At 53.6% G+C, this 17,398-nt stretch overlaps 1 protein-coding gene and 1 long non-coding RNA gene across 2 annotated transcripts; one reads left to right on the top strand and one right to left on the bottom strand.

Annotated features, from left to right (window-relative positions):
• Window positions 1-37: 37 nt before the first annotated feature.
• On the bottom strand, window positions 38-3,368 carry LOC139680841 (uncharacterized). The gene is made up of 3 exons (XR_011699423.1): window positions 3,281-3,368; window positions 2,975-3,132; window positions 38-473 (listed from the first exon to the last, which is right to left on the bottom strand). It is a non-coding gene; the product is annotated as an uncharacterized lncRNA (long non-coding RNA).
• Window positions 3,369-7,833: 4,465 nt separating this feature from the next.
• On the top strand, window positions 7,834-17,154 carry SLC16A6 (solute carrier family 16 member 6). Its single transcript, XM_071573790.1, has 6 exons — window positions 7,834-7,991; window positions 10,474-10,715; window positions 11,270-11,413; window positions 12,131-12,259; window positions 13,183-14,004; window positions 14,622-17,154. The coding sequence occupies exons 2-6, from the start codon at window positions 10,481-10,483 to the stop codon at window positions 14,873-14,875; spliced, it is 1,584 nt and encodes a 527-aa protein (XP_071429891.1). The 5' UTR covers window positions 7,834-7,991; window positions 10,474-10,480; the 3' UTR covers window positions 14,876-17,154.
• The last annotated feature ends 244 nt before the right edge of the window (window positions 17,155-17,398 follow it).

Below are 17,398 nucleotides of genomic sequence, written 5' to 3'. Positions count from 1 at the left end.
GTGGATGCAGCTGAGCTCTCCACAGGACCCTGCAGTGATGCCAATGTCCCCTCCTCAGCTGGTCCCGGGGGGCTGGGGTCTGGGTTTGCTCCCTTGGCTGCCGACCGAGCTGCAACACCTCCTCCGTTTTTCACACCCAGGCACAGCTGATATTCCCGAAATCAGCGCCAGCAAAGGTGTTATTCTTAGAAGTCAAAAACACCCTTTGAAGTCACTGTCACCCTATTTATATCTTTCCTTCCTTCCTGGTAAATATCTAATTAGACACCAAACCAAAGCGGTATTTTCCCCTCCAGGAGTGGCTGGATCTGTGGCGGCGACTGCTCTCCCCTCCCCACAGCCAGGGGGGATGTTTGTGTCCAACAAACAGCTCCTTCCCTGCAGGCTGAGCCCCTCGGTCTGGTCTTCAGGAAGAGTAAAAGCTGCTGGGGCTGTGTCAGTCCATCCTTCACCTCACACGGCTACAGCATCCCCTGTGCAAGAGAAACAAGCTGCAGTCAGGCTGTGCCCCAACCTGGGGCAGAACATCTTCCCCACAGCCCAGGCTTGGCCTTTGAAGTTGTACTTTTTGCTGCCTGGTTCACGATGGCTCAGCTGGAAAGGGTTGGGAATGAGGAGCACCCCTTCCCTGCGCCCATCACTCTGGCTGGGATGGTTTCCCCTGCTCCTGCCATCCCCAGGAGCAGCACTGCTCCCTCCCACCTTGCCAAGGGCTCTCCTGAGCACTGCAGGGTGCCCAGCATGGTGGGGGACATGCAGGGTATTGCCTTCACTTGTGACAACTTACAAGTGTCTGAAGCTCCTTTTCTAAATTTAGTTCTGCTCCTGCTGCCAGTGCACCAGGGCAGGCAGTGCAGCCCAGCTCCAGAGGGAGCTGCTCCCAGAGACAGGGATGCAGGAATCCAGACAGACCCAGAAGGCAACAAACCCCAGGAATAGCCACGCTTACAGGATTAGGCACATCTGGCTGCTCAGGGCAGGATTTGGCCTCCAGTGGTGGAGAGGTTCAAGGATAAACCCCCCAAAGGGCAGTGGCAGAGATGGAGCTGTGGAATACAACGTCTTGAGCACAAAGTTATGACCAAAGGAAGATGAAGTTGCAGAGATCTGCCAAAACCCCACTGAGTCCTGTGCCAGGAGCTCAGTACCAGTCACGGGAATGGTGTGGGGACCTGTGCCGGGTACCAGCAACCTCGGGAAAGGAACATGCCATGAGGGATGCCCCTCCCATGGGATGGTCAACACAGCCAAGCAGGACAACATCCAATAAGACAAACCACGGAGGCAAGTAGAGAAGGCAATGCCAGGAAACAAAAGAGGAGAAGGAGCAGGAGGAGGCAAGACAGGGAATACGATGAGCCCCATCTGTAGGCCGAGAGGTTTGCAGCTCGCAAAGCAAATCATTCCCAGATTTTGCTGTTCACATCTTTAAAAGCTCTGGGCTGTCACTCGGATCAGCAGCTCCAGGGCTGTCAGCGTAGCACTGAAGTGATCAGAAATGTGACTCCATTCATAATTCATAGCTCACACTGTTAATTTATAATGCCTGGAGGCTCCTGGTACATTAACTAATGGGGGTGGGATGTGGTGGGTTGGGGGCTGGGCCATGGGAGGGGGCTGAGCTGTGGGAGAGGCTGCCCAGCCCTGTCCCAGCAAAGCCCACGAGCCCAGCTCCTGTTCTGCACCTTTCTGCAACCCCACAGCTTGCCCCTCATGCTCCAAGAACAGAGATCAGGCATCTGGACATGTCTGGTGGCAGCTAAATCACCTTTGTCTTCAAACAAAAAAATCACTTTGCAATTTCCTTTGAAAGTCACTGGGATTTCTTCACAGAAAGTGCTTTCTGCACATGAAAGTAGCAGCTCTGCTTTGGCCCAAAACACCCCACACAGGGGCTGAGCCCAGCTGGGCCAAGGACAGCACAGAATTGAGCCACCAGCTTCATAGGAACTGCATGGACTAACCTGGGCATGGCCAGGCTGGGCCCAGCCCAATCCCAGTCTCCTGGCTGGGGTTCTCCACAGGATGATGGATCAGGATATCACCCAGCACTGGAACTGGCTTTTGGGCAAAAACAAAGCAACAAAGTTCAGCTGATCCCCTAAGGTGGGTGATGCAGGAATCCACACCACATAATCCTTCCCTTTGCTGGCATCCAGCAGCTCCCAAATTCCTTCACCAGGCTGAGAGTGGTCTCTGCACCATCCTCAGCCTCTCAAAGCATCCTCCATGCAGCACCATCCTGGACCCTGTCCCATCCATGAGGGGTGGCCCTGCACACCACAACATGCACCAGGCACCCCCCAACTGCACCTGCAGCCACCTGGAAAAACTGAGCAAATCCCAAGGGAGCCCAACCACTGCTCACCCACAAACCTCTGTCCTTTTCATTTACTCTGGGGAGGGATGCCAGGATGACACAGCTAACAAAAACAACCCAAACCATTTTCAAAGGACAGTCTCTTCTCCCCAAATTACAGGGAAAGTCATCCAGGGCTGAAATTTATGCATTAGCATCAGACACAACTTCTTGATCCCTGATGCTCAGAGGCCTTTTGAAGGAGAGGTGGAACCATCCACATCCAGACCACATCCCAACCCTGGCAGGGCATGAGGCCACCCCTTGGCACCAACTCCATTGCACTCTCCTCCAAACCCTTTGGCAGAGGCTCCTCTCTGACCCTTTTCAGCTTGAATTCCCAGATGAGTCTGGGCTGTGCCAGCTCTGCCCCTGTGCTGTGCAGTCCCTCAGTGCCCGGGTGGATGCAGGAGCCTCCCTGGGATAAGCTCCAGTTCATATTCTCCACCACACCAGGACCTGCAGTATCTCAGTTCCCCTCCAGCTTTGCTACAGCCAGACCCACCCAGAACTGAAGGACCAACCTTTAGCTGTTCATGCAAAAAAATACAAATGACTCAGAAGAGATTCCCCCAGGCTGAGTGTGGCAGGAACATGGCTCTGACAGCACCTCACCTTGTGCCAAGCAGGAAATACTGCCCAGGTGGTTACAGCGGGATAAGCCACCTGGGAGGAATCACTCCAAGGACCCAAGGCCTCAGGATAACCGGCGTTAACACCATGTGGGCATCGCTCGGGGTGGACAGGGCGCACCTGAGCGTCACAGCACGCACCTTGTACCAGGAAAGGATTAAACAAATAAATAAAGTGCATTTTGCAAGGCAGACAAGGCGGTTCACAGAAACTTGGATAAGTCCAAACCAGATAAACCAGTTTAGAAAAGCCTCAAATCGTCTCCAACCAGGACACCCCAGGGCTTACCCCAGGGCAGAGGAGGGGAGATCCCTCTCCGGGATGTCACTGCTGGTGGTACCACTGCTGAGTGGCTGCTGTCACCCGCCCAGTGCTGGCAGTATCTGTCATGTATTTATTACACATTAACCAGAAAGTTTACAAATCTTGGGGCCAGCAAGATCATTTTCACATTTTTCACATTCTTTCACATTTTCACGCCTGCCTGGAGAGCAAAGCAGAGGCTGCAGCCCAGACAAACCTGATGCCCTTTGAAGCACGTCCAGCTGTGCTGTCCCCTGCCAGCACCCGGGGCTCACCAACCCACCCCCCCGGGGTGTCACAGCCCTGATCCCCTGCCCAAACCCACACCAATGGCCCTGCTCTCCTCCTGAAAGCCTCAGCAGGCATCGCCATCCTGGCTGCAAGGGGCAGGGAGATAAGGACACAGCAGGGCATGAGGAATTCAAACTGGAGCGGGCACCTGATGTTTTCCAGAACCACTCCAGGGGCTCCCAGCATTGCCCCTTGTGCCAGCCAGCATCAGGGAAACTGAGGCAGGTGAGCAGAAGTGATAGCTCAAGCTGTGTGCTGACCCCACGGCTCCAAAGCGATTCAGGATGGGGGCATGTCCCCATGGTGTGGCTCCCAGAGCTGATCCCAACCCCAGTGGGAATGGCCAGCCACAGCCTGGAGGGGATGGATAGTGGGACAGACAGGCTTCCAAGGGGGAGAAAATAAAAAAGTCTGTGTTTTCTTTACAAATTAAACTTGCATAGATGTTATGTTTGATTTGAGCACAGAGAAGGGCAGCAGGTGCCTTGTGAAGGGTCTGTCTGTGGGACAGAGGATGCAGGAGCTCTGTGTCTGCCCTACGGGCCCTCCTCAGTCCCAACATGTTTACCAGCTAAGTTCCATTCCCGGTACAACTGTCCTGACAATGCTCTGAACACAGTCAGGACTTTATTCCAGGAAAAGGTTTTCTACTGGAATAGTTTATACTAGTTCCCCTAACAGAGTAAGCAGCACCGACAAAAACATACTTCTGCAGATTTACCAGGATTTCTGCCAGCTCCTGGGACAGGAGAATGTTTTTCACCCATCTCATTGCCGCGTCTTTCAGAGAAAACATTTCACATGCCGAGCAGAGCTGGGCAAACCCCAGCAGAATAAATGAACTGGAAGTCCCGGAGCCACCCGGCGGCACCGCGCAGGGGCCCGCGCTCCCCTTCCCTGCCCAGCCCGCCCCGTTTCCCAGCTCCCAGCTGATTTATGCCCACTGACAGGATGCTTGCTCTGCTTCCCTGGGGATTACACAGCTCTCGAACACCGGCCATGTACCCGGGGCTGCAGCAGTGCCCAGGATGATGGAGAAACACGTCCTGGTGCGAGCGCTGCCAGGCATGGGATGGACCCACAAGGGATGTGCCGGGGCGAAGAATCCTGGCGAGACACAGCCAAGGCAAGCAGCAGGGAAATCCCTCCAAAGTGGGCAAATAACTTGGGGGAAAAAGGATTTTACAGCAGAGATGGGAAGACCCAGACTGGGGAGTCTGGAGCCACCACTCCCACTCCCCCCACAGGGCCCCTCCAGCCCCCATCGCTCCCAAAGCCTTATTGCTCTTGGAAGGCCCAAAGGAAAGGAATGAGAAGGTGAGGCAGAGACAGATGCAAACTACTGACAAGAAATACCAAGGAGTAAATAGCTTTGGGTTTTTCATGCCAAAGATATTTGCATTCTTATTTCTCCCCTGGAGGCACAAACCTCTTTTGTTGTCCCATAACCACTTGCACTGTCGCTGCCAGGAAGAATTTCAGCAAGGGGAGGGTGACCCATTCCCAAGGAAAAGCTTGTGTAACGGGGTATCTCTACCAGGTCAGAGGGGTGGTTGCCCTTTATTTGTTACCCTGAAGGGCAACCACCTCAGAGGAACCTCAGGTTCCCTTGGAAGAAGGGGTTCTCCTATGGGACAGGGCAATATGAGGCTCCCAAGGACACACAGGGCACAGTCTCATGCCTGAACATCTGGATTTCAGCCTATTTAGAATGGGACAGCAAGGAGTAAAGCTGCTGGAACACCCCTGTGAGCAGCAGCACTTGGTGGAGGCAGTGGCTCGTGGACCAGTATCGCCATGAGAAACCAGTGGCAGTTTTCCCTAAGTTCCCTAATGAAAGCAGCAGCTAATTTGCCTCATTTTGGGAAATTTGCAGAATTTTGCCCCCACTGCCCTTTGCCATGTCACCCCACTAGCAATCCCATAGAAGGAAAAAGCAGGAGAAGGGACTCTGGCCAAACCAAACACAGCAGCTCTTGAAATGAAGGGACATTTTAACCTGGATACTTTTTCCAGAGGTGTGAACCAGGATCAGCAGATTCCACATTAACCCAGCAAACTGTAGGGGGGTCCTGGGCCAGCATGGAGGGCAGACCCCAAGAGGGCAAGTGAGGAGGAGTCTGGTCACCACCCCACTCTGAACCCTCTGCTATTCCCTGCAGGCAAGAGCCACTGGCCCATGAGCCCCAAGGAATGGTGCAAGGCTCCAAAACCTCCTGACAGCATCTGCCTGGAGGCCAGCACGGGATGCAGTGGCAGCAGTGGCTGTGGCACAGTGAGCTGCAGTGCTGGGCAGGTTTTTCCTCTCTTTTACTGATTTCAAGGAAATTTAAGGGAAACCCTTAAGCACTCATTGCTTTAGTTCCATCTCTGTTTGCCAAGCACTGCTGGGCACAGGAAGAAACCCTGCCCTGTGTTCTCCAGGCCAGATGTTAGGCTGGATCTCAGGAAAAGGTTCTTCCCCAGGAGGGTGGTTGGGCACTAAACAGGCTCCCCATGGTCACAGCACCAAGAGCTCAAGGAGTGTTTGGACAACACTCTCAGGGATGGGGTGGGATTGTTGGGGTGTCCTGTGCAAGGCCAGGAGTTTGATTCCATGATTATTGTCAGTCCCTTGCAACTAAGGATATTTTATGACTGTGATGACTGAACCTCTTGCTCCCTTCCTCCCCATCCATGTAGGTGGTGAGTCGGCTTTGCTGCTTCCAGTTTGACTCACAAATCCCTCCTTTTTAAGCTCCCTACATGAGGGAGATGTTTCCCTAAAAATACAACTAAAGGAAACGGTTTCCCCTAAAATTTCAACCAATGGAGATGTTTTCCCCCCAAAATGCAACTAAGGGACATGTTTCCCCTAAAAATTCAAGCAGGAGAGATGTTTTCTCCTAAAATTGTAACCAAAGGAGATGTTTTCCCTTAAAAATGCAACTAAAGAACATGATTTTCCCTAAAAATACAACTAGAGGAAATGGTTTGCCCTAAAGAAATGTGATTAAAAACCATGTTTTCTACTTAAAACGCAACTAATAGAAATGGTTTCCCCCTAAAAATTCAACTCAGGGAGATGGTTTTCCCTAAAAACTCAACTAACAAAGATGGTTTCCCCAAAAATTCAACACAGGGAGATATTTTTTCCTAAAAACTCTACTAATAGAGATGCTTTTCCCTAAAATCACAACCAAAGGAGACGTTTTCCCTGAAAACACAACCAAGTGACATGTGCTCCCCTGAAAACACACCATGCGCCGGAGCGCGGGAGGAACAAGGACATTTTGGCATCCTCCAGGAGCACGAGGTGGGGACACTTTGGCATCCCCAAGGAGCACAAGGTGGGGACACTTTGGCATCCCCAAGGAGCACAAAGTGGGGACACTTTGGCATCCTCAAGGAGCACGAGGTGGGGACAGTTTGGCATTCTCAAGGACCACGAGGTGGGGACACTTTGGCATCCCCAAGGACCACGAGGTGGGGACACTTTGGCATCCCCAAGGACCACGAGGTGGGGACACTGGCATCCTCAAGGACCACGAGGTGGGGACACTTTGGCATCCCCAAGGACCACGAGGTGGGGACACTTTGGCATCCCCAAGGACCACGAGGTGGGGACACTTTGGCATCCCCAAGGACCATGAGGTGGGGACACTTTGGCATCCCCAAGGAGCACAAGGTGGGGACACTTTGGCATCCCCAAGGAGCACGAGGTGGGGGACAGTTTGGCATCCTCCAGAAGCACGAGGTGGGGACACTTTGGCATCCTCCAGAAGCACGAGGTGGGGACACTTTGGCATCCCCAAGGACCACAAGGTGTGGGACAGTTTGGGATCCTCCAGAAGCACGAGGTGGGGACACTTCGGCATCCTCCAGGAGCACAAAGTGGCGACACTTTGGCATCCTCAAGGAGCACAAGGTGGGAGGCAGTTTGGCATCCTCAAGGAGCACGAGGTGGGGGCTCCTGTATGCGCTCCAGCCTTTCCCATCCCACCGCATCCCCAACCAACGCACCGCATGGAGCCCGGGCGGGGGGAGCGGCACCTGCTCCCTCTCCCCGGAGCGCGGTCTGTGCGGCAGGTGCGTGGCCAGTAGGTCCCTCCCGACCCTCCTGCCCGGGAGAACAGGCAGGGAACCTCCTGCCCCGCCCCTCCCGCACACGCGGTGCCGGCGCTGGGGCGAGCCGGGCCCGGCGCGGCGCACATGGGCGCTGCGGAGCCGCCGGCAGAGACCGGCTGCAGCCGGTATATAAGGCTGGGAGCGAGCACCGAGCGGCGGCAGCAGCAGCAGCAGCCGCGGGCAGCGGGAGCAGCAGCGCCCGGAGGCCGGCGGGGCAAGCGGGGGCCGCCTCCTCGCCGAGGGTCGCCCGCTCGCCCTCCCGGGCCATGGGCAGCCCCTGACCCCGCCGCAGCACCGGGTGAGTGGGGTCCGTCCGTCCATCCCTCCCCTCCTCCCGCGCGGGGTGGGGGGGAGGGCTTTGTTCTTTTCTATATTTTTCCTCCTAATTAATAATTTTCCTTTCTGGTGTTTTTTTAACGTTATCCTTCATTTTTCCTCCCCCTACCCGCATCCCTGTATTTTTAGCCCGCGATGCAGGAATCAGGGCTGAAATGTTGGGAAAGTGATGCAGGGAAGGGGGGGCCACGCCGGGCCCCTGCGCTCCGGCTTCTTAATTTCCAATTTTTTTCCACCTTCACCGCCATTTCTTTTAATCCTTAAATGTACAAAACATACGTCCAGGTTTGTCGTTTCGGGGTTTTTTTCTTCCTTTCCTTTTTTTTTTTCTTTTTTTTCTTTTCTCTTCCCAAGCGTGCTTCCTCCCAATGTGCTCTCTCCCAATCCCTCGTGCAGTGACACAGGAATTCATGGCAGCCCCGTCCCCTCTCTCGGGGGTCTCCAGGCACTTCCCACAAACTTTGGGCAGCCGCCGGGGGTCCCTCGCCCTGCCCGGGGCTGCGGCGGAGCCCGGCGCGGGCAGCACCGCAGGGATGCAGGAGGAGCCCACGCCTCGCTCCATCCCTGCGAGAAAGGATCCCACGGGAGCCGCGCACCCGCCATGCAGCACCGCAGCGGGGTCTGCGGGCTGCGGGAACCCCCCTGCCCCGCTCGGGGACCCCTCGCGTGGGCTCCCAGCCCGGCCGAGCCCCCGGTGGGCACCGATGCCCCGCACTCGCCTGGTCCGCCGGGAGAAGTTCGCGAGGGTCGCTGGGGCGGCGTGGCCGGAGCCGCCGGGGCTCGGTGTGCCCAGAACGCGGTGCCGAGGATCGGAGCAGAAAATGGAGGAGGGAAATGCCTGGTGGCTGCCGGGGCCGGCGGCGCGGGGGGAGAAGGCGCAGGGAGCCGCAGGTCCGTGCGGGGCGGGGGACGCGCGGGGGCAGCCCCGGGCGGGACACCCGCGACACCCGCTCCGTGCCCTCCTCCCCAGGAGCGGCTGCAGGGACCCAGCGCAGGGCTTGACCCTGGCCCTGCCGTGTCCCCCCCGCGCAGGTGTGTGACGGTGACACTGGCACTGGCACCCCCTGCAAGGGTGTGGCAGTGACCTCAGCGCTGTCCCCCCCGTGCAGGTGCGGCACTGACCCCAGGACTGTGGCCCTGGCGCTGTCCCCCCATGCAGGTGTGGCAGTGACCCTGGCACTGGCCATGCCCTCTGCAGGTATGGCAGTGACCCTGGCACTGCCCCCCCCCCCATCCCCCCCAGTTGTGGCAGCGCTGGAGTTCCACAAGGGGGAAAAAAGCTGCCCCTGAGAGACACAGAGCAGGGCTGAAGAGCCCCCCATGCCATATGGGGTGATCCCCTCCAGCCCCCCACAGCCTTAAGGCCTCCCTGCTGCCCTGGGGGGTGTAAGTGGCCCCAAGGGCTGTAGGGGTGCCGGTGGCAGCAGGGGGGTGTCCCCACCCCCTGTTCTGAAGTGTGGGCAGCCCTGAGCTGCCATTCTGGGGTCTTCCCCAGGAGTTACTGTGGTCCCAGAGCCCGTGGCTGTGAGAGTCTGGACACTGCAACATAGAATCGATTGGGTTGGAAAAGACCTCCAAGATCAAGTCCAACCCTTGGTCCAACTCCCGTCCCTTTACCAGGTCATGGCACTCAGTGCCACGGCCAATCTCAGGTTAAAAACCTCCAAGGATGGGGAATCCACCCCCTCTCTGGGCAGCCCATTCCAATGCCTGAGCACTCTCTCTGCAAAGAATTTTTTTCTGATCTCCAACTTAAATTTCCCCTGGCAGAGCTTAAGCCTGTGCCCCCTTGTCCTATTGCTGAGTGCCTGGGTTCTGTCACTGACTGACCCTGCTGCAGATGGGTGTCACTGAGGTGTCCCAGGGCACCAGCAGGCAGGACGGGTGCCCCGGGGGGTTCCTACAGCTCCCACTGACCCTGCTGCAGATGGGTGTCACTGAGGTGTCCCAGGGCACCAGCAGGCAGGACGGGTGCCCTGGGGGGTTCCTACAGCTCCCACTGACCCTGCTGCAGATGGGTGTCACTGAGGTGTCCCAGAGCACCAGGAGTGCAGTGGGCAGGATGGGTGCAGCGGGCAGGACGGGTGCCCCGGGGTGTTCCTGCCGCTCCCGCAGCCCGCACTGGGTTCTGCAGTGGATCTTTCACGAACTGCATCCACCCACCCCCCACGCACCAACAGACAGATGACAGCTCCCGGGCTTGGCTGCTGGGAACAGCTCGCCCTGGTGCTGAGCTGAGAGTTCCTGGTCCTGGGCTCACAGGGGAACAACGGGAAGGAGCCTGTGGGGTGACAGAAGTGTCAGTCCAACTCCTGCATTTAATCCCTCAGCAGCAAAGGGACCAGCCTGAAGTGCTTTGGGGAGTGCTACAGCTCCCAGGCTGTGCCTCTTCCAGCAAAATTCAGCTTAAACTGATCCCTGGCTCCCTCTCTCCTGTTTTTCAGATCCAAAATGACGGTCAAAGCTGTAAAAATGCCGTGCACCTCTGCAAACGTTTATACTAAAGTGCCTGACGGAGGATGGGGCTGGACAGTTGCTTTTGCATTCTTTGTTGTGGAAGCCCTGACATACGGCATCATAAAATCATTTGGAGTCTTCTTCAATGACCTGATGGAAAGCTTTGATGAAACCAACAGCAGGATATCCTGGATAATATCCATATGTGTGTTTGTACAGACCTTCACAGGTAAGAAGCACAGGTGCAAGGGGCAGCTGTGCTGCTGACTCAGCAAACAAGGACCTGGCTCCTGAGACTTTCTTGTCTCTAATGGCTCCCTTACATATTAAATAACAGCCATAAAGTTCAGAGGCTGCATTCTCCTGAAATGCTAAGAAATGTCTGTCTCACCCTTTGAGCCCTGACTTGTGTCCATGGTCCGTGTCACTGGGCTTGATCCGGCCATTCAGGTCTCACCCCAGAGTTTTGAAACCAAACTGTGCAGTGAAAAGGATTAGAAATAACTGGAGCCTTGCTGAGATCCGCTGGTGTCTGGGGATGTAGCTGCAGGTTTGCCCCAGGCTCCCACGCACTCGTCTTTAAGTCTCTTGTGATGATTTTTTAGCACGCCCCAAGTGCCGTGAGCTGTGCAGCGCTCCGAGGGTGGCTCCGGGTGACATTGCTGTGCGGGGAGGTGGCACATCAGGGGCACCTGGGCAGGAGCATGAGAAGAGCGTCTGAAGGAGATGGTGGTTGGTGAAGCTGCTGAGTTGGGTGTTGACCACGGCTCTGTCCCTCTGCAGCTCCTCTGTCGACGGTCCTCAGCAACCGCTTCGGTCACCGCTTGGTGGTGATGGCCGGGGGGCTGCTCGTCAGCACCGGCATGGTCATCGCCTCCTTCGCCCGCACTGTCGTGGACATGTATGTCACCATCGGCATCATCTCCGGTGAGTCACCCTGTCCTGCACCTGGCAAACACTCAGTGCTCTCCTGCAGCTCCCCACAAGCCGTGGGGGCTTTACCCCCTGTGACACAGGGAGGGCTTAGTGCTGCTGCCCCTGCTGAGCTGCCCTCAGCCTCCTGGGAGGGGGTGTGAGCTGCGCTCCAGGCTTGGCTTTCTGCTCTGCCTCGCCCTGGGGACCACCCCAGGCCTTGGTCCTGTGCAGCCCTACTGGTCGCTTCTCATGGACTGGGATCGCTGGGGAGACCAAGCTGCTCATGGGGTCAAATCCTCTAACCTCTCCCTCTGTTTCTTGTTTCTTTTCCTGACACTTTTCCCCCTCTCCAGCCTGGCCTTGGTGTCCTGCTCTTGTCCATGGCCAGGAGCTTGCCTTGCTTAGGGGAGCAGTTGCTGCAGGCTCAAACTCTTCAGGCAGATGAGGTCCTCAAAGTGGACCCCACTGGCTGCTTTGGAGCAGAAGGCATTATCTAGCAGGTTTGGGAGGCTGGGTCTCTTGGGTTTTTACTTTCCTTTATTCTTTTCCCCCCTCCGATTTACAAAAAAATAACATTTTGGTTTCCCCAATGATTTTCTTCCAGGGTGACTTGCTGAGTTGGCCGAAATGACACTGTAATCACCGGGAAAACCGACTTAACGTGTTCTTGCATCGGTGTTTCCCCCTCCTTTACTTGTTGTTATGGCAATTTTTGGCATTTATTCACAGGCCTTGGATACTGCCTCTCCTTCCTCCCGACTGTCACCATTTTATCACAGTATTTTGACAAAAGACGCTCGCTGGTCACAGCAGTGGCATCTACAGGGGAATGTTTCGCTGTCTTCTCCTTTGCACCAGGTACGGTGCCCACATGCTGGGAGTTCATATGTGCATGCCTAGAGCTCAACACTGCTCCTATGCTTTTCCCAAGCAAATTTGCCTTGGTGCCCAGGGACCTGCTAAAGCCCACAGGTGGTTTCTCACGTGCCCATGGCACTCGTGCCCTGCAGGCAGGGTGACAAGTAATCCCAGAGACGGGTCTAACACTGCCCGAGCTGTCCCCAGCGGGCCCTGCCAGCACAGGACATGCCTGGCTGATATGCAGCCCAGTGGGCTCCCTATATAGATCTGGCAGGCTAAAAATAAGACCAAGAAACTTCAGCTATTTAAAACACACGCAGTACACAGAACTGCTCCTAGAGGTTAGTGGGCTCGTGCTCAGCATGGGCTGCCAGACTGCTCCAGCCTTTTGGGGACCTGTCCCCAGGGAGCACATTCCTGTCTTTGTCAGTTCAGGTGGTCCTGCTGTGCATGTGTGCTTTCAGCTAATCCCCACTGCAAAGCTGCTTTGGTTGCTAATGAAGGCTGGTAATTCAGCAGTGACATGCACCTTTGAGTAGGGCTAAGGAACTTCCTCTGTTAGCTGGTTTCAGGGTGGGGTCAGCTGCGAGAGGAAACTCGAGCTTTGAGTTTGCTCTCCTTCTCTAAAAATAACACCCCCTTCATCCCCAGACTCAGAAGGGGCTACCTAGAGGGTGGCTTCTACTGGCCAGGTGGTAAATGCAGCTGCTAGCTTTTATCTGCTGCAGCTGAGGGGTGGAAGGTGGGTGCCAGACCACTGGGCAGGAGGGACTCCCTGCTCAACCTTTGGGAGAGCCAACGTGCTTGGAACCCTCCAGTGGTAAAACTCCAGTTACTTCCCCAGCTGTAAATTCAACTCCTTGGTGGAACTGCAGGCTTTCCTAGTTACACTTTCTTCTTCCTCTGCCCTCTCCCCTCAGCAATCACAGCTCTGAAGGAGCAGATTGGCTGGAGATACAGCCTGCTTTCTGTCGGGGTGCTGCAGCTTGGCATCACCGTCTGTGGATCGCTGCTGAGGCCCATCATCATCAAAGAGCAAGAAGAAGTGAAAGCACAGCCTCCAGAAGAGTCCACAGAGACAAAGTACATGCTTGAAAATGAGCAAACATGCACCTCAATAGAGTCCATAGACTCAGGAGTCGAAATAACTACCTCACCCAGCAATGTGCCTGGAAAAACCAAAGCAGAGCCGAAAAGTGAAGAACCAAAGCAACACGGACAGATTCCTGTTGAAAATAACAGCACCCCTCCAGCACCAAAAACCAAACTACTGGACTTCTCTGTGATGAGAGACTATAGCTTTATCTGTTATGCATTCTTTGGCCTGTTTGCAACCCTGGGCTTCTTCGCTCCTTCCCTCTACATCATCCCCCTGAGCCTCAGCCTGGGCATCGGCAAAGACCACTCTGCCTACATCCTGTCAGCCATGGCCATCGCGGAGGTCTTTGGAAGAATCTTTGCAGGATGGGTCCTCAACAAGAAGCCCATCCGCAAGATCTACATCGAACTCATCTGTGTCATCCTGCTGTCTGTAGCATTGTTTGCCTTCCCTTTTGCCTCTGAGTTCTGGGGCTTGATGACATGTAGCATTTATTTCGGGTTCATGCTCGGCACGGTGGCGGGCACACATATTCCCCTCCTGGCAGAAGATGATGTGGTTGGCATTGAAAAGATGTCTTCTGCAGCTGGAGTCTATGTCTTCATTCAAAGCTTAGCTGGGTTGGCTGGACCACCCATTGCAGGTAACTCTAAAACTTTCATCTCAATTCGTTTATGAAATGTTTGACAGCTGTTGGTGCTGATCTCTGTCTAGAAAGAGTTCTGGCAGCGCTAATCATAGCACTATCCTAAAAGCCCTGCAACTGGTATTAGGAGAGTCTCAGAGCCAGGAGACTACTGCAATGCAGCTCTGCAGAGTCCCATGGATGAGGCAGCCTCCACTGAGGAACCTCAGAGGGAAGGGAAATGCTGCAGTGCTACCCTGATCCTGTTAGAAACCCAAACCTGGCACCACTTCAGGCACCAGCGACCGGCAGAGGCGAATCCCTCTCGCCGTGCCTGTGTCTGTGCCACGCACTGCAGAGAGGGGAAGTCTCTCTCAGAACAAACAGATGCTTGATGCATCTCGGGCTCAGCATCCCCACGGTGCCCAGAGGCTTCTGACTTGCCTCAAGATGACACTGCATAACCCTGAACACAACAGGTTTACTCTTTTCAAGTGGCATCTGTTTATCATCGAGTTTTGACTGCAGATAAAATGATGCAGAGGTACCAGGATTAAAACTCTGCAGGAGGGATGGCTGGGCAGGGGAGAGGGGGAGGTGGCTGGGACTAACTGCTGTAATTTTTCTTTTTGTAGGTGTCTTAGTGGATACGACAAAGAACTACAGCTCAGCCTTCTACTCCTGTGCTGCTGGCATGGTCCTGGGGGCCGTGTTTCTGGCTCTGGTGAGGCCGTGCAAGACTGGGCTGTGCCACCAGCAGCAGCAGCAGCAGCAGCAGGAGGCAGAGGAGAGCCTGGCAAGGGCTGCACCAGAATTACCAGATGACTTTATAGACATGGATATTGGAAAAGCAGAAAATTCAGGAAAAGGCTCTGACAACGTGGTATAAAAACATCCCTGTTCCTTTCTCCATCCAATGTACTCGGCGTAAGGCTGGGGAAAATGTCAGCTCTGCTCCACGTTTTAAAACTACATTCTAAAGGGAATGTGAATTTTAAATGTGAAGAGTTGCTACCAACAACTTTTTTTTTTTATCTTAGGCAGAACTTTTTTAACCAACAATGGAAAGCTCCATAGAAAATACTTAAAAATAGCCACGTAAAAATAACTTCTGTCTAGCATGAAGATGTGATGCACACTCTTGCTTTCCTGATAACAAGCATAGGTAAAGGTTCAACTGATCCCATCAATACTGACAACAGCAACAGCAGAAGCAGCTCAGCCTCTGACTGTCACCCATCCCCTACCACAAATTCCACACAGACAAGAAACCGATGATACAAACTGGAGACAAACATTTCATACACCACCAGTAGCCAACTGAATATTCTTCTGGAGGGATACAGACTCATGTTCTAGCTTTGAGGAGGAGGCTAGGCTAGATAGCTGACAATTAGAAACCATTGCTAATGATCTTAACTTGAATGTCACAAATGCTGGGAAATCAAAGGCTCCGTGTGTCTTTATGGCCAGTTATTACTGCACATATTTCATAAGATCATTTTTCTTCTCCTGATTGGGATCCCTAGAACTGTTTTCTATTGATAGCCAGATCTGATGTACTGTTTCTAATTTAACTAGTATTTATTAATTTATTAAGATTGTTAATGGAGGTTAGCTTAAATAACTGGAGAGGAAAAATGATCTTCTGCATAAGGGAAAGCTGTCTTTACATCAGTCTCTCTTCAATGCCTATCTTGTATTGCTTGTGAAATTGTTGGGGAAGTTACTCTTACAGCATAAAGTGTAGCTGGTTTGTAATAGGTAAGTCTTAAGTATAACCCAGTTGTTTAAAAAGGAAAAAAGTAGTAAATTACAGATCCAGCATCTCTTTCCGTAGAAAAAGGCTCAGCAGGTGGCAGTGGATGTGGCACCACTGCAGGACCAGCCCACCCCACGGGGAGGATTTGGCCCAGTGTGTCTTAATGTACCTGAAACCTCTGCCAGGTGCACCAGGAAATCTCTGCCGCATCCCCGATGGAATGTGGGACCCCCACATCACCCAGCCCCTCCCACCCTGCTCCCCAAATCTGCAGGGTCCTGGGGTGGATAGGCTGAGCTGGACCCCCTTCCCCAGCTCTCCCTGCTCCCCAAAAGTCAGCGAGAGGCTTTTTTTTTTCGCTGCTGACATCAGTGAGAGATGAAGTGGAGCCTGTGCACATCGATGGTGTGAAGGGAACAACAAAAGACAATGGACGAGCTGTTCATTCAGTCTTAACAGGGGAGATTCCTGCTCACGGTGACACGAGCTTGCTTACCCCACCTATATGCATCTTCTCGCCTCTAGGCAACTCAGGGGGACAAATCAAACAAGTCTGTTTTGGTTTGGAAGAAAACCCAAACCACCATTTCTGTGTATTTCAGTGAAAGTGGCATCATCCATTAACTGCTACGCTGACCTGTCTGTGTTTTACCAGCCATAGAAATGTGGGACAATCTGTAAAAGAAACAAACAAACAAAGAACAACCTCTTTTTGGGAAGGTGCTTGATTTGTTTTTTCTGTCTTGGATGTCCAAAAAAAAAAAAAAAAGGAAAAAAAAAAGAAACAGGCACTCTTGCAAGTGGCTGGAGCAATTCATCCTCACTGCCTGAGACCTTCCTCTGCCTCAGCACTTTACTCGCCGCCTTCCCCAGGACTGGAAGATCCTGCAGAGAACCCGAGTGGTGTGACCCAGCAATCCATGAACACATAACCACGTCGCGTTGAGATGTGCTTTTTTAATTTATTGTTAATTTATGATACTTCAAGCGTTTGGGTAAATGTTCTGTAGCCTGTCATTGTAAGGTTGTCGAAGTCTTTGCGATACGAGACCTCACTACAGCACTTTGTTATTCCAACTGCTTGGAAGTGGAATCAGGCCTGCAGGGTTTGAGTGTGTGTGGAAGCTCCCTGTTCTGCAGGTTCGAGAGGTTCTACTGTAACTTTTTCTTTTTTTTTTTTTTTACAACAATTTCCAATACAGATCAAATAATATGTTTGTCACTGACCTCACGGCCCGTTTCTGTTCCTGCCTGTAGCAGCACGAGCAGGGGAGCGAGTGATGAGTATGTGTGTGTGAGGGCAGCAGACCCACAAGCAGGATGTACTGATTTGTTTGTACCGTACCCAGTGGACTCTGGAAATGCTCTAAACACTGAGATTTGCAATAAACTTTTTCTTTTTTTTTTCTCTTTGTTGTTTTTTTTTTTTTAATAATAAACACAATGAAGAAACTTTCCTCCTCTCCCTCTTCTCCATCCCTCGGATGTCCCAAGCCTTCACCCTGTGGGTTTGTTGCAGGATCCGGTGGCTGCTTCCCCTCCCAGAGGGTTCTCACAGCGTGGCTGTCACATGCCACTTCTCCAGCCTGGAGTGGCTGTGCTTTCCCTGCACATTGGGCAATCCAAGTGCTTTAAATGAGCTGCCTGGAA

This window comes from Pithys albifrons, chromosome 19, assembly GCF_047495875.1.
Source record: "Pithys albifrons albifrons isolate INPA30051 chromosome 19, PitAlb_v1, whole genome shotgun sequence".
Taxonomy (NCBI): Eukaryota; Metazoa; Chordata; class Aves; order Passeriformes; family Thamnophilidae; genus Pithys; species Pithys albifrons.
The sequence above is the reverse complement of the archived record's forward strand: the minus strand, read 5'-3'. Positions and strand labels throughout refer to the sequence as shown.